Genomic DNA, 21,503 nt, shown 5'->3' with positions numbered 1-21,503 from the left:
AATGGAAAAAAAATATAGCAGAAATAACAAATATGAGACTATTGTGAATCTGGCAAAGGCATAACGGGAATTTTGAGAACCTCGGGGAGCTGAGCCATTTATTTCACTGAGAGAAATCTTAGCTCACAAATAGAACAGCAGTTGCTGGTAGTATTGCAAATCTTGCTTCAGCAGCAAAACCAGGTTTTTTTCCCCCCTCCTCTATAAAATCAATGAGAAAATGTATATTTAAAATCTTTTAGTGATTTTGCTGAGAAAGTTTGGTCCAGATGATCCTTGAAGTCCTTTCCAACCTGATATTCCATGATTTAAGAACCCAATTAGAAAAATACTATATCACACACACCCCACCCCTTCCCCACCTCCCCACCCCCCCCCCCCCCCCCCCCCCCCCATGGCAGAACTTTAAAAAAGAAATTGGGCTTCTCAGTCAAAGGCAAAAGTCAGGATTTTACTGTTTGCCAAGTGACTGCAGAAATAAATATCAGAATGGTTATAATATGCAGAAACTTGGGCTGGAAATTCAACTGGAAGGCTTTCTCAAGTGTATGTGGTATGCTGTGCCACTAAGTACAAACTAATGACATTTGATGTATGCCAGAATTCAGATTTGGCTGACAGCTACACACACATATATCTCCTCTTTTGGGTTCAATGTAAACTGTATTCCCATCCCAGGGCAGGCTTTGTTTCCTAGTCTTTCTGGGAATTTTCACAGATTTCACACAGGCAGGAAATATTTTGCATGTGATCTCTCTGCTCTTGCTTTGGCAGCTCCTGGGTGGAATTACTATGCATGCTTCTTTATAATGTTTTGCTGGGTTTTGCTCTGAGTATTGAGATATTCTGCCAGCTACTTAAATCCAATTACAAAACCACTGCAATGTGCATGTTTGGCAATATGAAACAGCTGCTAAAGAAAGCTCAAAATACATCTGATGTGCATTTTTTAATTGCATGCCTTTACTGTACCAACTCTCAGATTGCTCCTATAGAATATATAAACCAGCATGTTTTACTGCAGGGAATTGTGGGTTACTTTTTATAGGATGATTGCTTCTATCACCACAGCATGATTTGGGAATTTATTCCTTTTCCTTACTACAAATAGCAGAGGGTAAAAACTACAAATATGCAAAAACAAATATTCAAGCCTGTACAGAGGTAAATGGTCGGATGAACAGGGTGTGACAGAAACAGATAACTGGTGGCCTTGGTGAATATGGTGAAAATTACCATGGACTTGTTAGGACTTGTAAAGTTAGATACAGCAAAACAACACAAAGTCATTAAGATTATGGGAATGATCTGCCTTGTAGGAAGCTGCCCTTGATGGTCTTGTACCACCTTTCTGTGATTGCCTCTTCAGACAGGCAGGATGAAAAGCAGAGGAGTTAAATGAAGTGTCCATTTAGTGAGAGGAGAGGGAAAAGGATTTTGCAATCTAAGCTCAGTCTATTAGACCTCCAGCTCTTCAAATGTCTGTAATTCAATGTTCAGGGACTTGAAGAGCAGGTAGAATGCCACAATATGAGTCAGGCTCAGATTTATATATAAAGCATTAGAGTAACAAACAACGGTTTCCATATTTGTCAAAAGACCTTTTTTACCTTAGCAACTACGTAGGACTCGCAGATTTTATATGCTGAAGAAAGTACTGCTGCTTTCTAGTTGGAATTGGTATCAAAATCCCAATCTTTTATCTGTCATGTCCATTTTCGACTGCTGCCTCTTCAAAGCACAGATCCTCTTTTCCTATGCAATATAGATTGTACCATACTTGATGGCACACAAAGCCAGTAACATTCCATCACAGGCACTAATTTAATCAAGTGACCAGGCAAGACCAGTGCTGGTGGGTGTTAAAATGTATTATTTAACATGGCTTTTATTAATATGTTTTTCAGAAAGCAGGAGAAAAGCATCAAAGTTCTGCTTTGCAAGATTGTCTTCCAGAATAGTGCTACACTGTCATAACAGCTTTTGTTTGTCAATGGAAAAGACTAAAATAACCACATAAAGCTCAAGTGGCACCAGTGTTGGGCCAACAGTGGTTAGGCTTGAAGACTAGTATCACCACTGAGTGGTACCATGTCTAATTATTTGGTACTGCTTGGTACTCTGGAGCCACTGCACTGTTTATCACTATCACAGGGCTGTTCAGTGGAGTAGAAAAGAAACTGGAAACTGAAACTAGATACCTCAAATGAAGGCTAAAATGTTAATCTTTAATATGAGAGAAGATGGTCATTCAAACAGTTCACAAAGCAATCAAGGTCTGCTGTCATCTGAAACCTAAGTACTCCAGAAGTCTGTCATACTAATGAACATGATGTTGAAACCAGCATGTGAGTTTTCATGCATGTTTTGCATATAAATAACATGCAAAGTAATCACAGCAGTTCTCTCTGACTTAGAAAGAAAAACCTCATGAGTCAAGGAACTTACGAAACAACACTTGATCATTCAATTCTTCATCAGACGCAATGCAGACCAAAGAGCACATGACTTAGTGCAGTCCCTTTCATGAAAGTATGTGATGAGTTAAGTATGATGATGAATGTTAGTCTTTGTTTTGCTCAGATCTTGTGTGCAACATCTCTGTTTTCTGTGCCTGTGTGGTCCTCAATTCCCAGGCCAAAGGATGCAGCAGGGATGTGCTTAAGTGAATGACCTGCACCACAGACTTCACTACTCCTTAAACTGTGCCAGTCTGGAGACTACACATGAACTAACACTTGTGCAGCCAGAGACTGGAAACCTGAGCAAAGAACAAACAAGCATGATGGCATGGCTGAGGCCCTGCTGTACTCCTCAGCTGGGTTGTGAACTCAGGCACAGAGGGAGGGAAGAGGTAGCCTGCAGCAGGGCAGAACCAAGAGGCACACTTTGGCTCTTGGAGCATGAGAGTGATTCTTGCTCTGCTGCCTGCACCAATATAGCTATGTGCTACCTTTTACTCAGGCTGGATTTTAAACCTACAGTTTAAATGTGAAGCAACCAACCTCAGGTGTCCTCTGAGAGTATAAATGTTCCCTGTTCTCAAATGCTTACTGTTGCCATGGAATACTATGGAAAATCATTAAACATTCAGATGTGCAGAAGAACAAGAGAGCAGAGTTAAAGGTCAGCTTCTCTTTTTATATCTTGCAGGCTTCAACAATGGAAATACTTTTCCCTTACTTGGTCTCTCATAGTTTAATGAGGTGGGAGGTAGAACACCGGAGATAATGAATTAATGAGACCATTAGGAGAAGAAAAAGTCAATGTCCTCCATAAAATACTGAAAAAAAACGTTTCATGACCAAACCCAACCAAACAAATCAATAACACCTCGTTCACACCCCTTATATTACCGAGGATAAAATGGCATTTACTTGGAGCATGTTAGCATTGGGGCTGCAATCTTTTGCTCAGCCATAATGATCATTTTTATACCAAACCAGAGAAGACCGCGGAGGGAGGTGGAGCTGTGAGGTGGCAAAGGGGAGAAGCTGCACTTCTGTTTTGCATGGTAACAGTTTGTGGGTAGTAGGCTTCTGTCCCAGTCATCCAGTGGAAAGTGGGGGCTTGGCTGGGAAGGGACAGAAGTGGTTGGGGTTTTTTAAGCATGCAGTTTAACATGAGGAGAGGGACAGAGAAGTTCGCACCTAAACCAGAAGCCTGGACAAGGTAACAATAAGAATTGTACCTACACTTATGGATCAGATAACTGGCACACCTCTGTGAAGGGCATATAAAAGCCAGGCCTCTTACCATTCTGGTAATAAATTTTCAGCTGAGGTACAGTCTGTGTAAGATAAATCATTATACCTCATCCAGTTCATGTGAGGAGACACACTAGGTGTAAAGTTAATAATAGAAACTAGAGCGAAGGGGCCCTGTCAGGTTAATCCTGCAGTGTGTGTTGTTTATGTGCTTCCTGCAAGATGTTGTAGGTGGTGGTGTCATTCTCCCTGAAAACATAATGAACGGATGCCTTCCTTTCTTGTATTTTGTTGTGCTACAGATTATTTTATACTGATATTAAAAATAAACTTCTTCCAATCTTCTTCACTCACATCAGACAGAGTTTACACTAGAGCAAGCAGACAAAGGAAGGTCACTGCAGCAGCTAAGCTTCTAAGGTAGGATTACATGTTGTGGGAAGCATGGGATGGTTGCCCTGTGCTAAGTGGACTTTTGTTTATCATAGGGTCAAAAAAACAGATGAAAACTGATATTTTTTTTTTCCTGACAACTGACTGCCAAGATCAATGACTTTGTTTCTGTGCTAGTTTTCATGACTGTACTCAGTTTGGCTACAGTGTTTTGTTCTTACTGATATACAGATACTCCTATTAGATGCATAGCTGATTTAAACCACTTCTCGCAGTCTCTCTTGTCTCTGTCCAAGCAGTCCAGCTTAGGTCCTACCTTTAAGAAGAGATGATAAATGCATTCCTTAAAACAAAACCAAAACAAATAAATAAGCCACAAGAGAGAACGAAGAATCTGTCAGTCCTGATTGCCAAGTGTCCCTTATTGTAGCGTGAAGTGAGGCAGCAGGCTAAGCTCAGTGCTGTACCACATACAGCTCCTGGACACTTGCATCATGTGCACGTGTGGCTTTGTTAGTTAGGACTCAACTTCATGACTATTCTTGTGGGACCCAGCCACAAGATACCAGTATACCACAAGAAACAGCTGTAGTGATAGTCAGCAATTATCTGGTCACAAGCAAAGATTACCAGTAGTTTAGAACAGAGGTGCTCCAGGGACATACCCTCATTTCTGAGGGGAAAGGCACCAAACTGTGTGTGTGAGTTTGGTAAACAGGCGCAACTTTATTTAAAATCTATTTTTCTATAACATTATAATTGTGCAGGAACGTTTCATGACTTCATTTGAAAACTTTTATTTCAGGTTATAAGTTGCTTTCTAACAAACTGAAATGCCCTTGATGACATGGCCATGTCACCGAATCATAGAACTACAGAATGGTTTGGGTTGGAAGTGACTTCAAAGATCATCTAGTTCCAGCCCCCTGTCATAGGCAGGGACACTTTCCACTAGAGCAGGTTGCTCAAAGCCCTGTTCAACCTGGCACTGAACACTTCCAGGGATGGGGCATCCACAGCTTCTCTGGGCAACCTGTGCCAGTGTCTCACCACTCATAGTGAAACGTTTCTTCCTAATAGCACATCTAAATTTACCTTATTTCAGTTTAAAGACATTCCTCCCTATGTCCTGTCACTACCCACCCTTGTAAAAAGTCCCTCCCTAGATTTCTTGTAGGCCCCTTTAGGCACTGGGAGCTGCCCTAAGGTCTCCCTGAGCCTTCTCCAGGCTGAAGAAGCTCACCTCTCTCAGCCCTCTGTCAGGCAGCTCGTTACATACAGCTCCCACAGAGAGAACCTGGGAGCTACTGTTCAATATCTTTATGTCACAAGTGTGAACCAAAATCTGGGGAGGCAGATGGCCATTGCTCCTCAAGCTGCTATCAAATAGCATAAGAACCAAGTAATGCTCCTTTGGTTCCAGTGTCAAAAAGACATGTGCCTTTCCCATTTTAATTTCAAGCATTCCTGACATGGTAATTTATCAGGATGGCAAGTGTCAAAGCTTGTGAGCAGAAATAAAACATAGAGATGATAGAAAAACAGAGTTGGGAGGAGCTCATAAAAGAAGCTACAAGTTCCAAGTACATGCATCATGTAATCCCTGTCATTTTGTATCTTTGTTTAGCTGTAAAACATGTTATAGCAGCTACTAGTGGTTTCCTCAGATGAAAAGCAATGAATGTAATTTTTAACTTCCTTGATGAGTTGTCATGCAGATCTATCACAGTCATGAGAAGGGGGCACAGCATAGCATAATGGCAAGACATGTGTAGCTAACAAAACATCAACTCTCTGAAGGCATCCTAAAGTGATATACAGCAGCATAAATCTTCCGTTCAAACGAAGGCAAGGCTCACTGAAATCATATCCTAAACTGGCATGAATCAAAGGTCTACAATGAAATGTCATGTTGTTTTCTAGGTTTGAGAATGAATGTGAGTAAGATTGTCCATTTCCTTTTTTTATCTTCCCTCAGGAGTAAGAAATTAGGCGACTACACGGCAGGCTATAGCAAACAGTAATTATAATGTTTCCCATCATTTTTATGGAACCTAATAATTCTTTCGAATTTTATGTGTTTTATGTCTAATACAGCAACTCCTGCCTGCTGTAAACCTAGTCCCCTGCTCTCTGAGGGCCTGCAGAGCCTGGACTAGCCTTGGTTCTAGCCTGGAAAAATCTGTGCTCAGGTCGTGAACTCACACAGCCCTTAATCCCTTAAGCCTTGCATCCCATAGGAGAATTAAGAAGGGACACAGCTGTGGATGTCAGAGAAACAGTGTCAACAGGGAGCTGAGAAGAAGGAGGAGATGGGGTATGTGACTAGCTGGTGGGTGCTGCTGGGCAGCATTAGCTAACTGGGAGGGCTGGCAGAATCCAAAGGGCTAAGCCAGACCTGGAGGGAAGAAGGGCATCAGGTGGCGGAGGGAAGGCACTGCTAAACAGAGGGCATGGAAGGACTGTGAAGCTGGGCAAAGTAGGCAGGCATCAGGCTAAATGCTAAAGCTGACAAGAGGGATAAGTTGCATTTTGGGGTGTGGGCAGAATTCACTCTTTGGTGTGTTCTTGACAAAGGGTGTAAATCGCTTTTTCTCCATAGTCATGGCGCAGTGAAAGCATGCTGCTCCTCTCCACTACTTTTGTGCACCTTTCTTTCTCTGAACACATGATCAAGGGACAGGCAGAGGAAAACTAAACACAATGTAAGAGGTTTTCTACTTCAAACTTTTTCTTCTGGGGAGGTGGAAGGGTTGGAGTTATGATTTTAGAACTCTTCAGGCAACACTATGCTTCACTTAACTCCAACTAATGAAAAAGGCTATTTATCTAATAGACCCTTAATCACGAGCTCTACTTAAAAATCAATTACGTGATACAACCATTACAGTTAAGCTCTAAATCTCATGTATCTTCCTGTTATCTGCGGATTTTCCTCTGAGATAACAGAGATGATTGATACGCAGACAGATTTTCAAATGCTCACCACAGAGTACAGGCCAGGTTTTATCATCCAGCTGTTCCTGTTTTGGATGCTTATAAAGCAGGTTTTCAAAGGCATTAGCACCTACTGTGCTGTGGTTTGAAAGACTGCTTCCTCATTTATGTGAGCAATTAGGGGCTTAGCTGTCTCACTAACCTGACCACAGCTCTGAGTGCTGAGATCATTTAAAAGTTTGTGCCAGGAAGAATAAAGCTGGGAGGCATCTTGATTAATTTTAGCCCAACTGTCCTGAGGCACAAAGGACCACATATCAAAGATGCTGCAGTCCCTGGAGGACAAGTTTTCTTGATGCTCTCTGAGCCTGCCAAGACCACACGGTTTTTACACATTCTGCTTCTCTAATGTGACTGCGTTACATTGTGCATGCAAACCACATACCAATACATCGTTTGCAGAACATACAGCAAAATGCCAAGCAGGTAAGTGCAGCTAAGCAAGCTCTGACTCAGTTGTAATTTGGATGGCAGGGAGACAGGGAGTGAAGAAAAGGGCTGCTAACTGGTGCAGTATTTCCCACTTCACTGTTGTTCGCCTCTACCTGACATGCAGTTAGTGGAGAAGAAGCATCAAGGAAAGGTCAACAGCTGCTCAGAGCACTTTCAGGTCAGACATTTACTTGGAGTTGCCAGCAACATAGTAGGAGGCAGCTGAAGAGGTCATGCTTCCATTTACCCTCTCACAGTGACAAGCTCTGACATTTTAACTACGTGCTACTCAGAGAGCACATTTGCAGTACCTAATACAATATAAATTATCTTAACTCGGTCACTTCCAGAGATCCGAGGCAAACTCCTTGTATCAGGCTAGATACCAGTAGTACAAAGAAACTTCAGATGTGACTGGAAAGCTTTCTTGTAACAATGGCATCATCCATAAAAAACAGGAAAGCTGTTACACACGGATAATACTAATCAGAAAACAGGTGTCGGCTTAGTCTACTGAAGAAATGCCTCTATTGTTTGCCTTGATTTAGTTTCAGTTCTTCTCCAAAAGCTAATATCCTTTTTCTGTAACTCCATTTGCATGATCTTCTTGATGCAAACGACCATAAATGGTAGTAAATCTATAACTTATATAAATTAGCAATCCAAACAAAAATCCTAATATCTCTGGCTCAAACAAGGCGAGTTTTCCTGAACCTTCATTCCATGCTGTTCTCTTCCACATTTCCAGATTCTCTTCAAGTTCCTTCAGACTATTCCACCTTGCAGTTATTTATTACTGTAGCCATATGCCTTCACACTGCAGTTTAAACTTGACACTGCCTCTGTCAATGAGGCCATTTTGATTTGGCCTTTTTGTTTTAACCCTATGTGGAAGCAAGAGAATCAAATCCACTAGACCATCTCAGTGCTATGTAAGGTTTTCAGGTATCTCTGCTTAATAGGAGACATATATTCCTTTCCACAGGTTTACAGTCTTCGAGCTGCAAAAATCAAAAAAAACTCAGGGTGGACATTATCACTCTCTATAAATACCTGAAACGAGGATGGAGAGGTGGGGGTCAGTCTCTTCTCCTAAGTAACAAGTGACAGGACAAGAGCAAACAGCCTCAAGCTGCACCAGGGGAGGTTAAGATTGGATATTAGGAAAAACATCTTCACCAGAAGGGTGATCAGGTGTTGGAACAGGCTGCCCAGGTAAGTGGTGGAATCACAGTCTGTTGGCAGTGTTTAAAAAGCATGTAGACAAGGCCCTTGGTGACATGGTGTAGAGGTGGTCCTGGCAGTAACAGGGTAACTGTTGGACTTGATCTTAAAGGTCTTTTCCAATCTAGTTGATGCTGTGATTCTATGATTGTGAGTGTTGGGCACTCACAGCCCATTAGTTGGAAAGAATATTCTCTTGTATTTAGAACAATTTTCATCCAAAGCTTAAGACAGGACCTGTACTATGGATCTGGGGACTACATTGCTAGTGTAACACATTTGTCCTTTTGTCAAGCTGTTCTGTGTTTTCCCCAAGACTACAGCATTGCCCCTCTTTGACACATGGCTTAGGGTGCATATGAGAACTATAAAAAGAACTAGGTCAAGATCCTTTCTTTGAGCTCTGTGTCACTCCATTTTGGGTTGTGCCACTGTGTCATCCTGCTGAACAAATCCAGGATTAGCTGGAGTCAGAATAACTGTTCTTTCTATGGGCAGCCAATGTGGCAACTTGTTCTTTGATGTGCATCACTGGCACACGCCCTGAGCTGAAATACAGGTAGAGTTCAGCAATACCAAATAACATCTATGGGAAAGCTGTTCAATGTTTGGCCAAACTCACATTAGCAATGAAGACTGCTGCCACAGCTTTTATTTCTTTGCCTGCCAAAAGCGAGACTAAACACCTTCTCCATCAGTGTTTTCAAGACTTCCAAGGAACCAGTATGACATTGGATATCCAGTGCAAATTCTTGCTTTGCCTTATTTATGATGCCGAAAAATAAAGGGTCTAGTAACAGAGATAAGAACCATGGTTGTTTTAACATTGCAATGGGGAAGACCGTATTAAAATACTAAAGTTTCAAATAAAACCTGCAAAGGGCAGGAGGAGGAAAGCACAGGAGCCTTTAGAAGTGTCTATTACTGTAACCTGTAGGAAAGGTTCTTCTCATTTTACCTATAAATCACACGCCCTCAGAAACAAAACTGCTTAGGAAAATGAAACATGGACACCTGCCTGACAAGGAATGATAACCCCATTAGAAATTAAGGGCACCCCTCAGGAATGGTAAAACAAGATGTTTTTCCAAAAGCTAATGGGGTAAGTCACCTTGATGGGAAAACAAACCCGCTTTAACTCACACCAAGCCCTAGGAGAAGCACCAGAACGGGTGTGAGGCACAGCCACGCTTGGGATAGAAAGGCCGGGTGCACCTCTGCAGAGGCCGGCCCTTGGTCCCGACACTCCCGGACACCTTCCCGGCGGGACGAGGGCAAGAGAGCCTCGGAGCAACAGGTCACCGATCGCTGCATGCTCCCGCCGTGCCGAGAACGGGCTCAGCCTGACCCGCTCGGCCCCGCTTCAACATCAGCGACACGAAACCTCCTCCCTCTCCAGCTGCCGCTCGCCGGTGGGTCCCTCCGGGGTTAAACCCCTCACGCTCCTCCTCTTCCTCCCCCCTCAGCCCCAGCCTGCCGGGGTGGTCCCGCAGCCCCGGCCCGGGGCAGAGCCCGCCCTCCGTAATCCGTGCGCGGGCGGCAGCACCAACACCAGCACCACCGGCCCCGCGCTCTGGAGCGGCCGGCGGAGCGGGCAGGACCGCGCCGCGCAGCGCCCCTCGCCCCTGGCTCGCGTTTCCTGCTTGGCCGGTGAGTGCTGCGGGAGGGGGGAGGCATCCCGGGGGCAGCACTGCCCCGGTACCGCTCTGCCTGCGGCGGGGCTGGCAGCAGGTGGGGGTGGGGCTCCCCCGCCTTCCCGGCTGCTCCCGCTGCGGGCGGCGGAAGGTCCTGGCCGAGAGAGGAGGGCCCCTTCTCCGTAGGATGAGAGCGGGCCCGGGGCTGCTGTGAGAAGCCGGGTGAGGGGTGGGGTGAGCGGCCGTCGAAGGAAGCGGGTGCCCGAGGGAGTGGGGTGCCTGTGGGAAAGGGGTCGGTGTGGGTCCCGGCGGGCTCAGTCGGGGCTGGGAGAACGACCTGTGGGAGCGAGGAGTGGCGGGATGGAAGCGCTGAAGGAGGGAGCCCAGAAGGCGCGGGGTGAGGTGGGGACAGAGGGGCCGGCCGGCGGGTCTATGCTGAGCGGAGCCGGGGAAGGGGCTTGCGGGCAGGGGCTCCACGGAAGGGACGCATTTGGCTGGGGGGAAGGGTCTGCGGCACGGCCGAGCGGTGTGTGCCGGTCCGCGGGGAGCCAGGGCGGACCCGCCGGCTGACGAGAGCAGGGCTGCAGGCGCTGCGAGGGAGGCGGATTTGCTCCCCGGGGGCTGTGTGTGCGGGTTCGGGTGAGGAGGGGTCGGGTTCGGCTGTGAGCGTTTGCCCGCTGAAGAGAGAGGAAAGGCGGGAGCGGGGCAGGGAGAGCCGCGGAGAGCTCCAGCAGAGAAGAATCGCTCCGCGGGGAGGAAGTGCCCGCTGAGGGCACCTGCCCGGGGCGAGGAGCGGGCAGGCGGGCGGTGGGGCCTGAGCAGCCCGGGAGGGGCAGGGGGACGGGGACACGGTGCTGGCCTCGAAATACGCTCGTCAGAGGCGGAGGAGGCAGGGGCAAAGCCTTCACTGCCTTGGTTTTGCGGTGGTGCTGTGAATGTGAGCGGGGAACGGGCCCGCCCGCCGCCGGCGGGGGTCCCTGCTCGCTACGGCAGAGCGCTGCGGTGGTGCCGCCCCAGGGGAGTGAATGGAGGCTGTGGTGCTGGTGGCTGCTGCTCCGTGTGTACCTGGGCACATCGCGACAGCTCACCCCAGGTGGTCAAACCTTTATCTCGGCACGGGTGAGCTCTGCGGTGAGCTGGGGACCTCATCCGAGAGAGGAGGAGAAGGGGCAGTTGCGACAGGCAGCATGGGCTGTGTCTCCCTCTGCACGCTATGCAGGGCAGCAACTGAAGAAACTACTAAAGCGGTCGGTGTTCCAGCAGGGCAGAGTTGCGGTACCGTGTTACTATGCAGCTTGCAGATCGAGGACTAAGCACAGTGGTAGAGGAAGAGATCTCTACAGTTCTAGTAAGTGGAAAGATGATGGAGGAAAGACTTGGTCTCTGCTGCCAGTGCGAGTATGTGTGGTCTGTTGTTGCAGTACGTTGGTACTGGGACACGTACTCGGCCCTCATCGCTTCACATTAGCAAAAAACCCTGCCTCTTTATGGGTTGGCTTTACTATGTTTCAGCATCTTCTGTGTGATGCTGAAAAGTGCTCTCACAAGGCAAGCTCTATGAATGCTAGGGTAAATGCATCACTTAAAATCAAGTTAAGTATGTTTTTTTGTTGTTCAGCTAGTGAAAATATGCTTGTAACATCCAGGTAGTCGGCTAAAAATCAGACCTGCTGATGCTCTGGGGAAGATACCTCACTTGGACTTATTACAGATCTGTTTCTGTTGTTTGCAAATGGTTATGACTTGTAAAACAGTGGGAATTTTTTTGTGTTGGATTATTTATTTATTTTCAAATTATTAAGTAGCTGCTCAAATAGAACCAGCTTCTGAATATCCAGCTTTTTCCTGATTTGAACATTTACTTATTTTGAGATGTAACAAGCACGTCAGATGCATACTGAGGCTATCTTGTGTGGAAGATTCTGTTTGTTTGGGTTTTGTCAGTGCTGCCACTCTGTTCTGCAGTCCCTAGTGCTTATTAGGTTTATTTGCTTCCTACTACTCCTGTGGCAACAGGTTGTAATTGTTGATAGGCTTGGGACAGACTTTTGTAACAGAAAACTCTGCATTTTTAGGTTGCTGGTATCTAACTTGGCTTGTTCACCATGCCTCTTGAATGGAAAGGTGGTGGTGTGGGGTTTTTTTGATACTTGCATGGGAATTTTAGTGTACTGTAGCTACCTGTTTGAATGTTTTAATTAATTTTATTCTTCTGGTAGTTGTTCTCACTGAAGCAGCCTCAAGAGGGATTATGGAGTTGGGTTCTTCAAGTGACTAATTAAAAGGTGTAACCAACATAGCCAGATCCTTTGTGTTCTTATGTACAACTGCATCTTCCAGTATTCCATGCCATCGTGCTTCATGGCCAGCAGGCTCCTATACTGAGCTTTAACAATCAAGCCTTTGGCTGATTGAATTTCAGTTCACAGGGTTAATCATCGTTGCATCACTGCACTGCGGTGTTGTATTTGCATGGATTGCAGTGTTAAACAGAAGGAGGCCAGCCCTTTTGAAACAAAGAGCTGGACACCATGCTGTTTCTGAGCTTGGTTATTTAGAGTTGATGTATCATGGAAGCAGTTCCTGAACTAATGCATTTCTTGCTCTGTCTCCTCTCCCCCTCTGAAACTTACAGTGGAGTTTCTGAAGCTTTATTTGATTTGGAAAATGTTACAGTCTTTTTAATAACAGATAGGGTATATCAGAGATATGATAATAGTGCGGCATATTTGGTAAAAGGGTGATGGTATTCTCCACAGATAGTGTTTAAAACCACAGGAATTATGTTCAGTGGCTTGTACATGTGGAGTATTAGTGACAACCACAAAATAAAAAGCAAAAGCTCTAGTATTTTAGAGTTGGACACTGGGAAACCACACAGAAAATAAACGCTTTCACTATTACAAAGTATTCCAGGTTTATGTTGTTTTGTGTGTTTTTTCTTTTTTAATTGAAGCATACTAATAAAATAGCTATCTTGATGATTAATGCAAGCTCTTCAAAGGTGCACGTGGCTTCTTTTCGTTCACTATTTATTTGAATTTGGGGAGAGTTGTGCTGGCAGTTGCTGTAGCTCACTGACTGCAGTGATGCCATGCTGTTTTTGAGGAAATGTGATGGTCACATGCTGCAGCTAAGAACACCATAAACTGCTACATGTCTCTCTCTGTGTCACTTGTGTGTGTCACTTTGCAGTTTTCACAATTACAAATTTCATGGATAGGTTGAGTTTTTTTTTCTCTTTAATGTTGTTTGTCTAGCATGTTTAACTACTAATATGCAGGGTAACTGCTGAGAGCTTTTTATATCTGAGTTATTTTAGGTAGGTTGAGTATGTATTGAATGCTTGGAGGTAGTAGTGTTTCTGTGAGTTCCTGATCATTATTAATGTAACCTTGAAAATATATTAGGTTTTTATGTAATATAGAGAAGATCTGGTGTCAGCCTGGAGGAGTTGCCTAGTAAGATTACGTATAGTGTGTTTATCATGATATATTTGCCAACAAAGGGAGAGGAAGAAAGTATGGTTGGAATTATGCAAATTCATTTGCGAGAAACTCACGGCTCTGTTGAAAAAAATCTGAATTTTATAAAAGCTTAACTGAAAATTATGTTGTGTTGGAGAATTCAGCTGGTTATGTATCTCCACTTAGCAGGGTATGTTTTTGTATCTGCAGTATAGGTAGTGTCCTTGCACTTTCAGTAATATCCTTGTCTTAAAACTCCCAACTTTCTGGCTTAGTTAATACATGATTTCACATTTCTAGCAGACATAGTGATTATTTCCCTGTATTTTGAGGATGTTTTGACGTTGCTTTATTTGTCTGTTTGTACAATTAGATGCAATTTAAATTGTCCTTGACCTAAAATCTAGCAGCAATGAAGAAGCTGAATGTAACTTTCTGTTCCAACGCCATCTCTCTAGTATAACAGAACACACTACAGAGAACATGGCCTGTCTTCTAGCTTTGCCTTAAGACACCAGTTAGGGAGGCCACTTTCCTTTCAATTTCATCTTTCTCAGAGACACCTAATGTTTCCCTGTATTGTATGGTTTTGTTTCTGCTTCCATAACTCTTGGAAGCAAGGCTCAAGAACTGTGCGTGAGCTTTTTTCTTGACTCAATGAGGTGTTGCAACTGTACTTGAGAAATCTTTAGAAAGCTAAACTTTACTTAGAAAAGTCTTTAAACCTTTTTCTTTAAGAAAGCCAAGTTGAACTGAAAGTATTGAATTTGCCCAGTCTTCACTGTTCTGTCATTAATACAAAATACTTTGTTTTTTTACACATAGTTCTGGTCTTGTGATATTTTGTCCCATAGATCACAGAATCCCAAGCGTTGGAAGGGACCTCGAAAGATCATCTAGTCCAATCCCCCTGCAAGAGCAGGGTAACCTAGAGTACATCACACAGGAACTTGTCCAGGCGGGCCTTAAATACCTCCAATGTAGGAGACTCCACAACCCCCCTGGACAGCCTGTTCCAGTGCTCTGTCACTCTTACAGTAAAGAAGTTCTTCCTGATGTTAACGTGGAACCTCCTATGCTCCAGTTTACACCCATTGCCCCTTGTCCTATCACTGGATATCACTGAAAAAAGCCTAGCTCCATCATCCTGACACCCACCCTTTACATATTTGTAAACACTGATGAAGTCACCCCTCAGTCTCCTCCAAGCTAAAGAGACCCAGATCCCTCAGCCTATCCTCATAAGGGAGGTGTTCCACTCCCTTCATCATCTTTGTGGCTCTGCGCTGGACTCTTTCAAGCAATTCCCTGTCCTTCTTGAACACAGGGGCCCAGAACTGGACACAATATTCCAGATGTGGCCTCACCAAGGCAGAGTAGAGGGGGAGGAGAACCTCTCTTGCCCTACTAACCACACCCTTTCTAATGCACCCTAGGATGCCATTTGCCTTCTTGGCCACAAGGGCACATTGCTGGCTCATGGTCATCCTCCTGTCCCCCAGGACCCCCAGGGCCCTTTCCCCTTCACTCCTTTCCAGAAGGTCAACCCCCAACCTGTACTGGTACATGGGGTTGTTCTTCCCAGATGCAAGACTCTACACTTGCCCTTGTTGAATTTCATCAAGTTTCTCCCTGCCCAACTCTCCAGCCTGTCCAGGTCTCGCTGACAAGATTTTAGATCTTCTGTAGATTTGATAATAAACTGCAGCATAAGCAGTTTTCAGTTTTTTACCATGTCTATGTTCAGCCCTACAGTAATGGGCACATAAAGAAAAAATTCACTGAAAAATAACTTTTAAGCTGAAAAACTATGTCTCAAGAAAAAATGAAAGGAGGAAAAATATTTTGGAGCTTTACCTTTTTTTTCCTCCCCCCTTGGTTACTGTTTAACAAAACGTTCTTTTCCAGATAGGAAAATACTCAGTTTGGTATGTTCTAAATCCTCATGTTCCCATGTTGAGCGTCATATTACAGGGTGATTACTGACATCACCTTTTTGAGTAAGGCTTGGATAATTCTGCTATTTGTAGCATTATTACTGTTCATTCTTCCTGATTTTCAATATCCATGAGGGTGAAAAATAGATTTGAATTTTTCTTCTTCACTCTGTTGGACTTCAGGGAAACAAAACTTTCTCTAGTTCTTTGATGTAGTCTTGTATTCCTCTGTTCCATATTTCTTGATCTTGAACTATCCTTTGAGTGCAGCACAGACTGCTAAACAAGCCTGCAACATGGGTTCTTCGTTTTCAGAAAGGTAGCCTGTGTTTTAACAGAGACAGTAAAGCATGGGTGAGACATCCTACCTTGTTGCTGATTTTTCAGGTCTTTTGCCTTCAGCATCTCTGACCTGGAGGCACCTTGGAAGTCAAGGTGTTGGTGTAGGACTGTTCTGACTGAGGCTGTGAGGTGTTTGTGTTATTTTACTGTCATTCTTGTAAGTGAATAGTCTGAAAAATACGGTGGAAATTAAAACATTGCTGTTGGGTAGTGCTGCTGAAAAAGGCAACGGAGGCACAACTATGCTAAGCAAAGGCAGTTTGTGCTTGGTGCTCCCCAGTTTGAAGTGGGTGGCTTGTCATGAAAAGTGCGTTCCCAGGTATTCCCAGCAGCAACGCTCTGGTAGATCACTGAAGACATAACAAAGATAAGCCAGTCTGAGGGGTGAGAAAGTCAGTGTGATCACGTGCATGCTCCTCAAGTACATGCAGCTTTCTGAAGTAAGAAAGTGGCAGAAGTTTTCTGTTCCTTTTTACTTAATGGGGTTTTTCTGGACCTGTTTCCTTGGAAGCTACCATGGCCCATGCTTGAGGTGAAGAAATCTTGCCTAGCCCCAGATAGATGGAGATGTGGTCAGTTGTGTTGTTGGAACCCGAGGGTGTGTGTATGTATGTTCTGTTTACATTTCTTAGGTGGTGATTGATTAGACTGCTGTGATTTTGTAGTTTCAGAACCTTCTTAAATGTGTAAGCATCCAAACTCACCTTAATGACACTTGGCTTTAGCAAGCCATGGATAGAAATTGTTGAGTTGACTTGAGTTCCTGAGGGGAGAATTGAGATAGCTTGAGTTAATAGAAAGTAATTATTGTCACCTGTCAGGAAGGTGAAGTTTTTATGTTGTGGTATTAACTTTTCAGTCATAATTTCTTTCCTCAGTCTTAGAGGATGATTAGGAGTAGCTGGCATCTGGAAGGTTTTACTGAAAGGCTGAGATTAAAGAAGCTACGGGATACGACTTGTAATAATTGCCATAAACTATGGTAACATCAGGTGGCTGATTAAATGCATTGTGTAACTGTTGTGATATGACATACTGTACTTAGTTGGAAGTGCAATTCAGACATGGTTCCTTTGGTTTTGTTTCCCTTGGAGCTGTCCCAGTGCTCTGCTTTGTTTGTATTTGAAAACTCACTGACCTGGAACTATGCATAATTGGTTTTTGCCCCTCTTTCAAGTACAGTGTGTGTATTAGACCATATTATTACCAAATCTTGATTTTATTTTTTTCCTTTTCTGTCCAGTCTGGCTTTCTTTTGCAACTATCAGTGTGTTTAGCTTTCACAGAAGATTGCAGGTTATCTTGCACTTTAATATTTGCTTGCACACACTTTAATGAGCTTTTTCTTGTTTTTGCCAGAGATGGTGCGCTGAGTGATTTCCACAAGAGGCTTCTGTACCCATCTAAAGCAAAAATACATTAAAGAACCTTGTGTGAGGGCACCGCAGTGTACTCCTGGCTGGAAGGCTAACTCCCCGGTGAATGTATTGAAGATTTCTAGACTTGCTGGGACAAATATCTCTACCTCCAATTTATGAATACTGCTAGCTATGGCTGTGGAACTCTGTTTGCTGCTGCTACTGTTTTGTGGAAGTACTGTTTCAGAGGTACAGCCTATATACAAACCGCCTCCTGGGACTTTGGATTTTGGATTTGTACCAGCCAAGACATATGATACAGGTGCATACCATGAACCTGGGCCAATAGGAATTTTGTTTAAAATAGTACATGCATATCTGTACTTAGTGCAACCAAATTCTTTTCCACAAGGTAAGCAGATAAATTACTATTTAATTTTTCTTCTTTTAATTAAATTGATGTATTTATTGTGTTGTAGATACCAAGACCATAATCTAGAAGCAAATTGTATGAAGGGCTTTCTTAGCACATGTTGTGGCCTGGAAGTGTGTACAGTTCCGTATAAAATAACATTTTTCTGCTAAGCCTAGTGGGGGGAAGGTTGTTAATGAAATTTCTCCAACATTTGATTTTCATAGACCTTTGCTTACATATATCAAAGCTGTTACTGATGCATTTGAGGACTTTTTTTTTTTCTTTTAACTGACTTTTTAATGTTTGCTCAGAAGCATGAGATAGGAATAAAGCATAAACTACTTTGTGTTTAATATTAAATCCGTAAGAGACAACTCTTAGATTTTTATGTTATGATAAACAGTCAGGTGGTTATAATATGGTGTAATTTAGGTTAGGAAATGGAAACTTAGCAACTTGAAATAAATTTCATTTGCTTCCATATCTGTGGACCCGCAGTGAGGTTTTATATAAGGGCAGTTCCTTTACGCAGCTGTGCATAACTTATTCCTTTGTAAGTGGTCAAGACTTGAAACTACATCTGTTTTATTGAGACTTTTCCACTCCTTTCCTACTAAGTTGTCCCTTCTTCGAAGGAAACATTAAGATATAGAAATGTGTGCTTATTGAGGTTGCATTGATTAAAAAGTGCTATTGGAACCTCTCTGTGGATGTGAAAGTTAAGTTGTATGAACTTAAGTTTCCAACATGCTTTTTGTTTCATTTAGCTTCCAAGGCCAGGTTGAATGAAGCCTTGGGTGATATGGTTTAGTGTGAGGTGGTCCTGCCCATGGCATGGGGGTTGGAACTAGATGATCTTAAGGTCCTTTCCAACCCTAGCCATTCTACAATTCTATGATTCTATGAAAAGAAAATGCTAATGTGTTTGTATAATACTGCCATTTAAAATTATATTAAGGTGAAACTTTGATAAAATCTAAGAAGGGCTTTGGTTTGTTACTGTTTCCTTTTGTTTAGCCATAAGTGTATACAATAGGTGTTTATATTATTTTATAGTGTGCCTTTCAATTTGTATATAAAACCCTTGAATAATTTAAAGTCTTAAATCCTTTGGTCATGTACCGATTTGATACCTGTGAATTATTATTTACTTGTATTTTTGACATTTCTTCAATAGCTGTAGAAGAATGAGCTCAAATGAACTTGAACGAATGAATTCTGTTCAGACAAGTGCCCAGTGTCCCAGGTGTTGAGAGCAAAATCCTGTCCTGTTTCCTGCAGGATTGCACGAGGTGTAATGAGGGCAATTGCATGAAGCTGAAAGTAGTATCAACTTTCAGAGGAACTGTTTCCAGATACCTCTGCTTTTTTGTGGCCTTTTCCCTTCCATTAAATATATAAACACACATATGTCTAGATGAACATACTACATAAGTATGTAGATGAAGATGATTTGCTTCTCTGTGAGACCTGATAGGATTGTCATCTGCATTCAACTCTTAGGAGCAGGCCTTCTTTCTGCGTGAAGCCATGCTGGAATATTTTATTCTTCTAGGTTTGTGGAAACTTGATTTCAAAGAGATATTTGGTGTGTCTTTATATTAACAGGAATTTGGTCTGTAACCTTGTATGTCAAATTTAATATTATGTGTCCTAAGCATGTAAATAATTCTTGAGTATCAAGTTTATCATCATGATTATAGTACTGTGGGACCTCCTGTAGTAAATTCTGCATCAAGTAGGTGCTGTGAAATCCAGCCTTAAAGAGAAAAGGACACATCCAGAAGTGTTCAAAGTCTGTTCTTTGCTTGTTAGCGTTTCTTATCTCTCCTTCCTTCCTGGTAGATACTTTTGCCAAATCAGTTATTTTTTAGAAGTTTGGCTTTCATTATTTGATTGGGTGAAGTCCTTTTCCCATGGCCCGGCTTTCTTCACTGCAAAATACGGATCTGATGGATTGTGTTGGTTTGAGTCATACCATTTAATTGGTTAATCCCCGTAATCTCTTTTGCCATATGCTGTTCTATTTTCACATCAAGTGTATTAATGATGTAGCTATATATTGAAAATGGTGGGGGTTTTTTTGGTTTTTTTTTGGTTTTGGTTTTTTGTACTGCAAAATTGACACGGAGTTAATTCTGCTTCAGGGGTGAAAACAAGCGTAATCACAAATGTGCACAGAAAGCAAACCTTTTGATGCTTCTAGCTCAAAACTTTGTCATTATGATTGAGCTGGTGCTTCAGAAGAGTTAGCTCCAGATTGATGCCCCAGTGTATTGCATATAACCATAACAGAGAAGTGTTATTTGTGTGCAGGACTTGGCATCAGTCACTTAAGACCTCTAATCTTAGTAGTCTTATATTTTCTTTCATAATATTTGGAAGTACTGGATGTTTGGTTTTCCAATCTACTGCTAGTACTCTTAGCTGGGAAGATAAGCGTCAGGGTTGTCTAACTGCATGTAGATATTCCTGCCTCTCCAAATCCTCCTTACGTTTACAGTAGCACTCTGATGGAGCAGAATATATACAATATAACATTCATACCCCTTCAGTCCCACATATGCCTTTTAGGAAGAAAGCTAGTATGAGCTTTCTACTGTTATGATAAATCAGAATATGAAGTACGTTAGAGTCTTTGGGAGACACTGTTCTTAAAGTATTTGCATGCTGCTGAGCCTTAGTGTTTATTTAAAAATTCTTATATGCTACTTGAAAGTTGAAAGGGAATATTTAATTTAAAGGAAAAAAAAAATCAAATATTTTCCAAGGCTTGTTTTGAGTTCAATATGAGTAAAAATTTTCCATGCCATCCAGTTCATGGGCATAAAACTTAGTCTAAGTTTAGATTTAATAGGTAAGATGTTAATGAGATTAAATATAGTGGTCATGTAAAGCACAGTAACAGAACCAGGGCAAGGAAGTTTTTTTACATTGCTGAATCTTTCGGACTGACACTGTGCTCTTTGGATATGGCAAGAAACTAGTTTAAAAAAGTGTGCTAGGATATCTGATTACAATGCTTCAGTGGGCATAAGTAGATTCTTGTTTCAACTCCACCACTCAAGTACTTTTGACCTCACTAGATTATTTACTGGTGTAAATGGGAGTGAATTTATTCCCAACCATAAGCTGTTATGCAGGGAAGCAGCCTCTACTTAGAGTAATGATACACTGGAGTGCAAAAGACTGTGTTTGGTCACTGGTTTGCTACTTGAGGCTCAGTAGGTCACTTTAATCTTACTGTGCCTTGGTTTCTGCATCTATAAAATGGAAATGATGGTTCTACTACTCCTTTTGTTGAGGACTGTGTAGTATAGAGCATCATTATTCTTTCCTGTTAATAGCTCCACTTAGAATAAATAGATGGTAATAAGAAAATTATTAGTTGCTTCCATCTGTCAGCTAAGAGGACATCTAGCAAAGCAAATTGTCAGTTTTTCACTTAGAATATGTCACAAACTGAAGCGTTTGTTTATTAATAAAGTGGAATCAGTTCATGGCTGTGACATGGTGCATGTCACCTCTTGTGTTGGAGATCTTCAGATGTGAATGAAGAATGATGACAAGAAAGAAAGAAAGAAAGAGAGAGAGAGA

At 42.7% G+C, this 21,503-nt stretch overlaps 1 protein-coding gene across 1 annotated transcript in view; it reads left to right on the top strand.

Moving 5' to 3' along the window:
• The first annotated feature begins 10,281 nt into the window (after window positions 1-10,281).
• The window catches only part of PROM1 (prominin 1), a 66,585-nt gene continuing 55,363 nt past the window's right edge, over window positions 10,282-21,503 (top strand). The window contains exons 1-2 of the mRNA XM_034064912.1: window positions 10,282-10,403; window positions 17,493-17,903. Coding sequence (XP_033920803.1) covers window positions 17,684-17,903 — 220 coding nt within the window. The 5' untranslated portion in view covers window positions 10,282-10,403; window positions 17,493-17,683. The remainder of the gene's footprint in view (window positions 10,404-17,492; window positions 17,904-21,503) is intronic.

This window comes from Melopsittacus undulatus, chromosome 7, assembly GCF_012275295.1.
Source record: "Melopsittacus undulatus isolate bMelUnd1 chromosome 7, bMelUnd1.mat.Z, whole genome shotgun sequence".
In the NCBI taxonomy this organism is placed as follows: Eukaryota; Metazoa; Chordata; class Aves; order Psittaciformes; family Psittaculidae; genus Melopsittacus; species Melopsittacus undulatus.
Note: the sequence above shows the minus strand (reverse complement) of the source record. Positions and strands in the feature narration are given on the sequence as shown.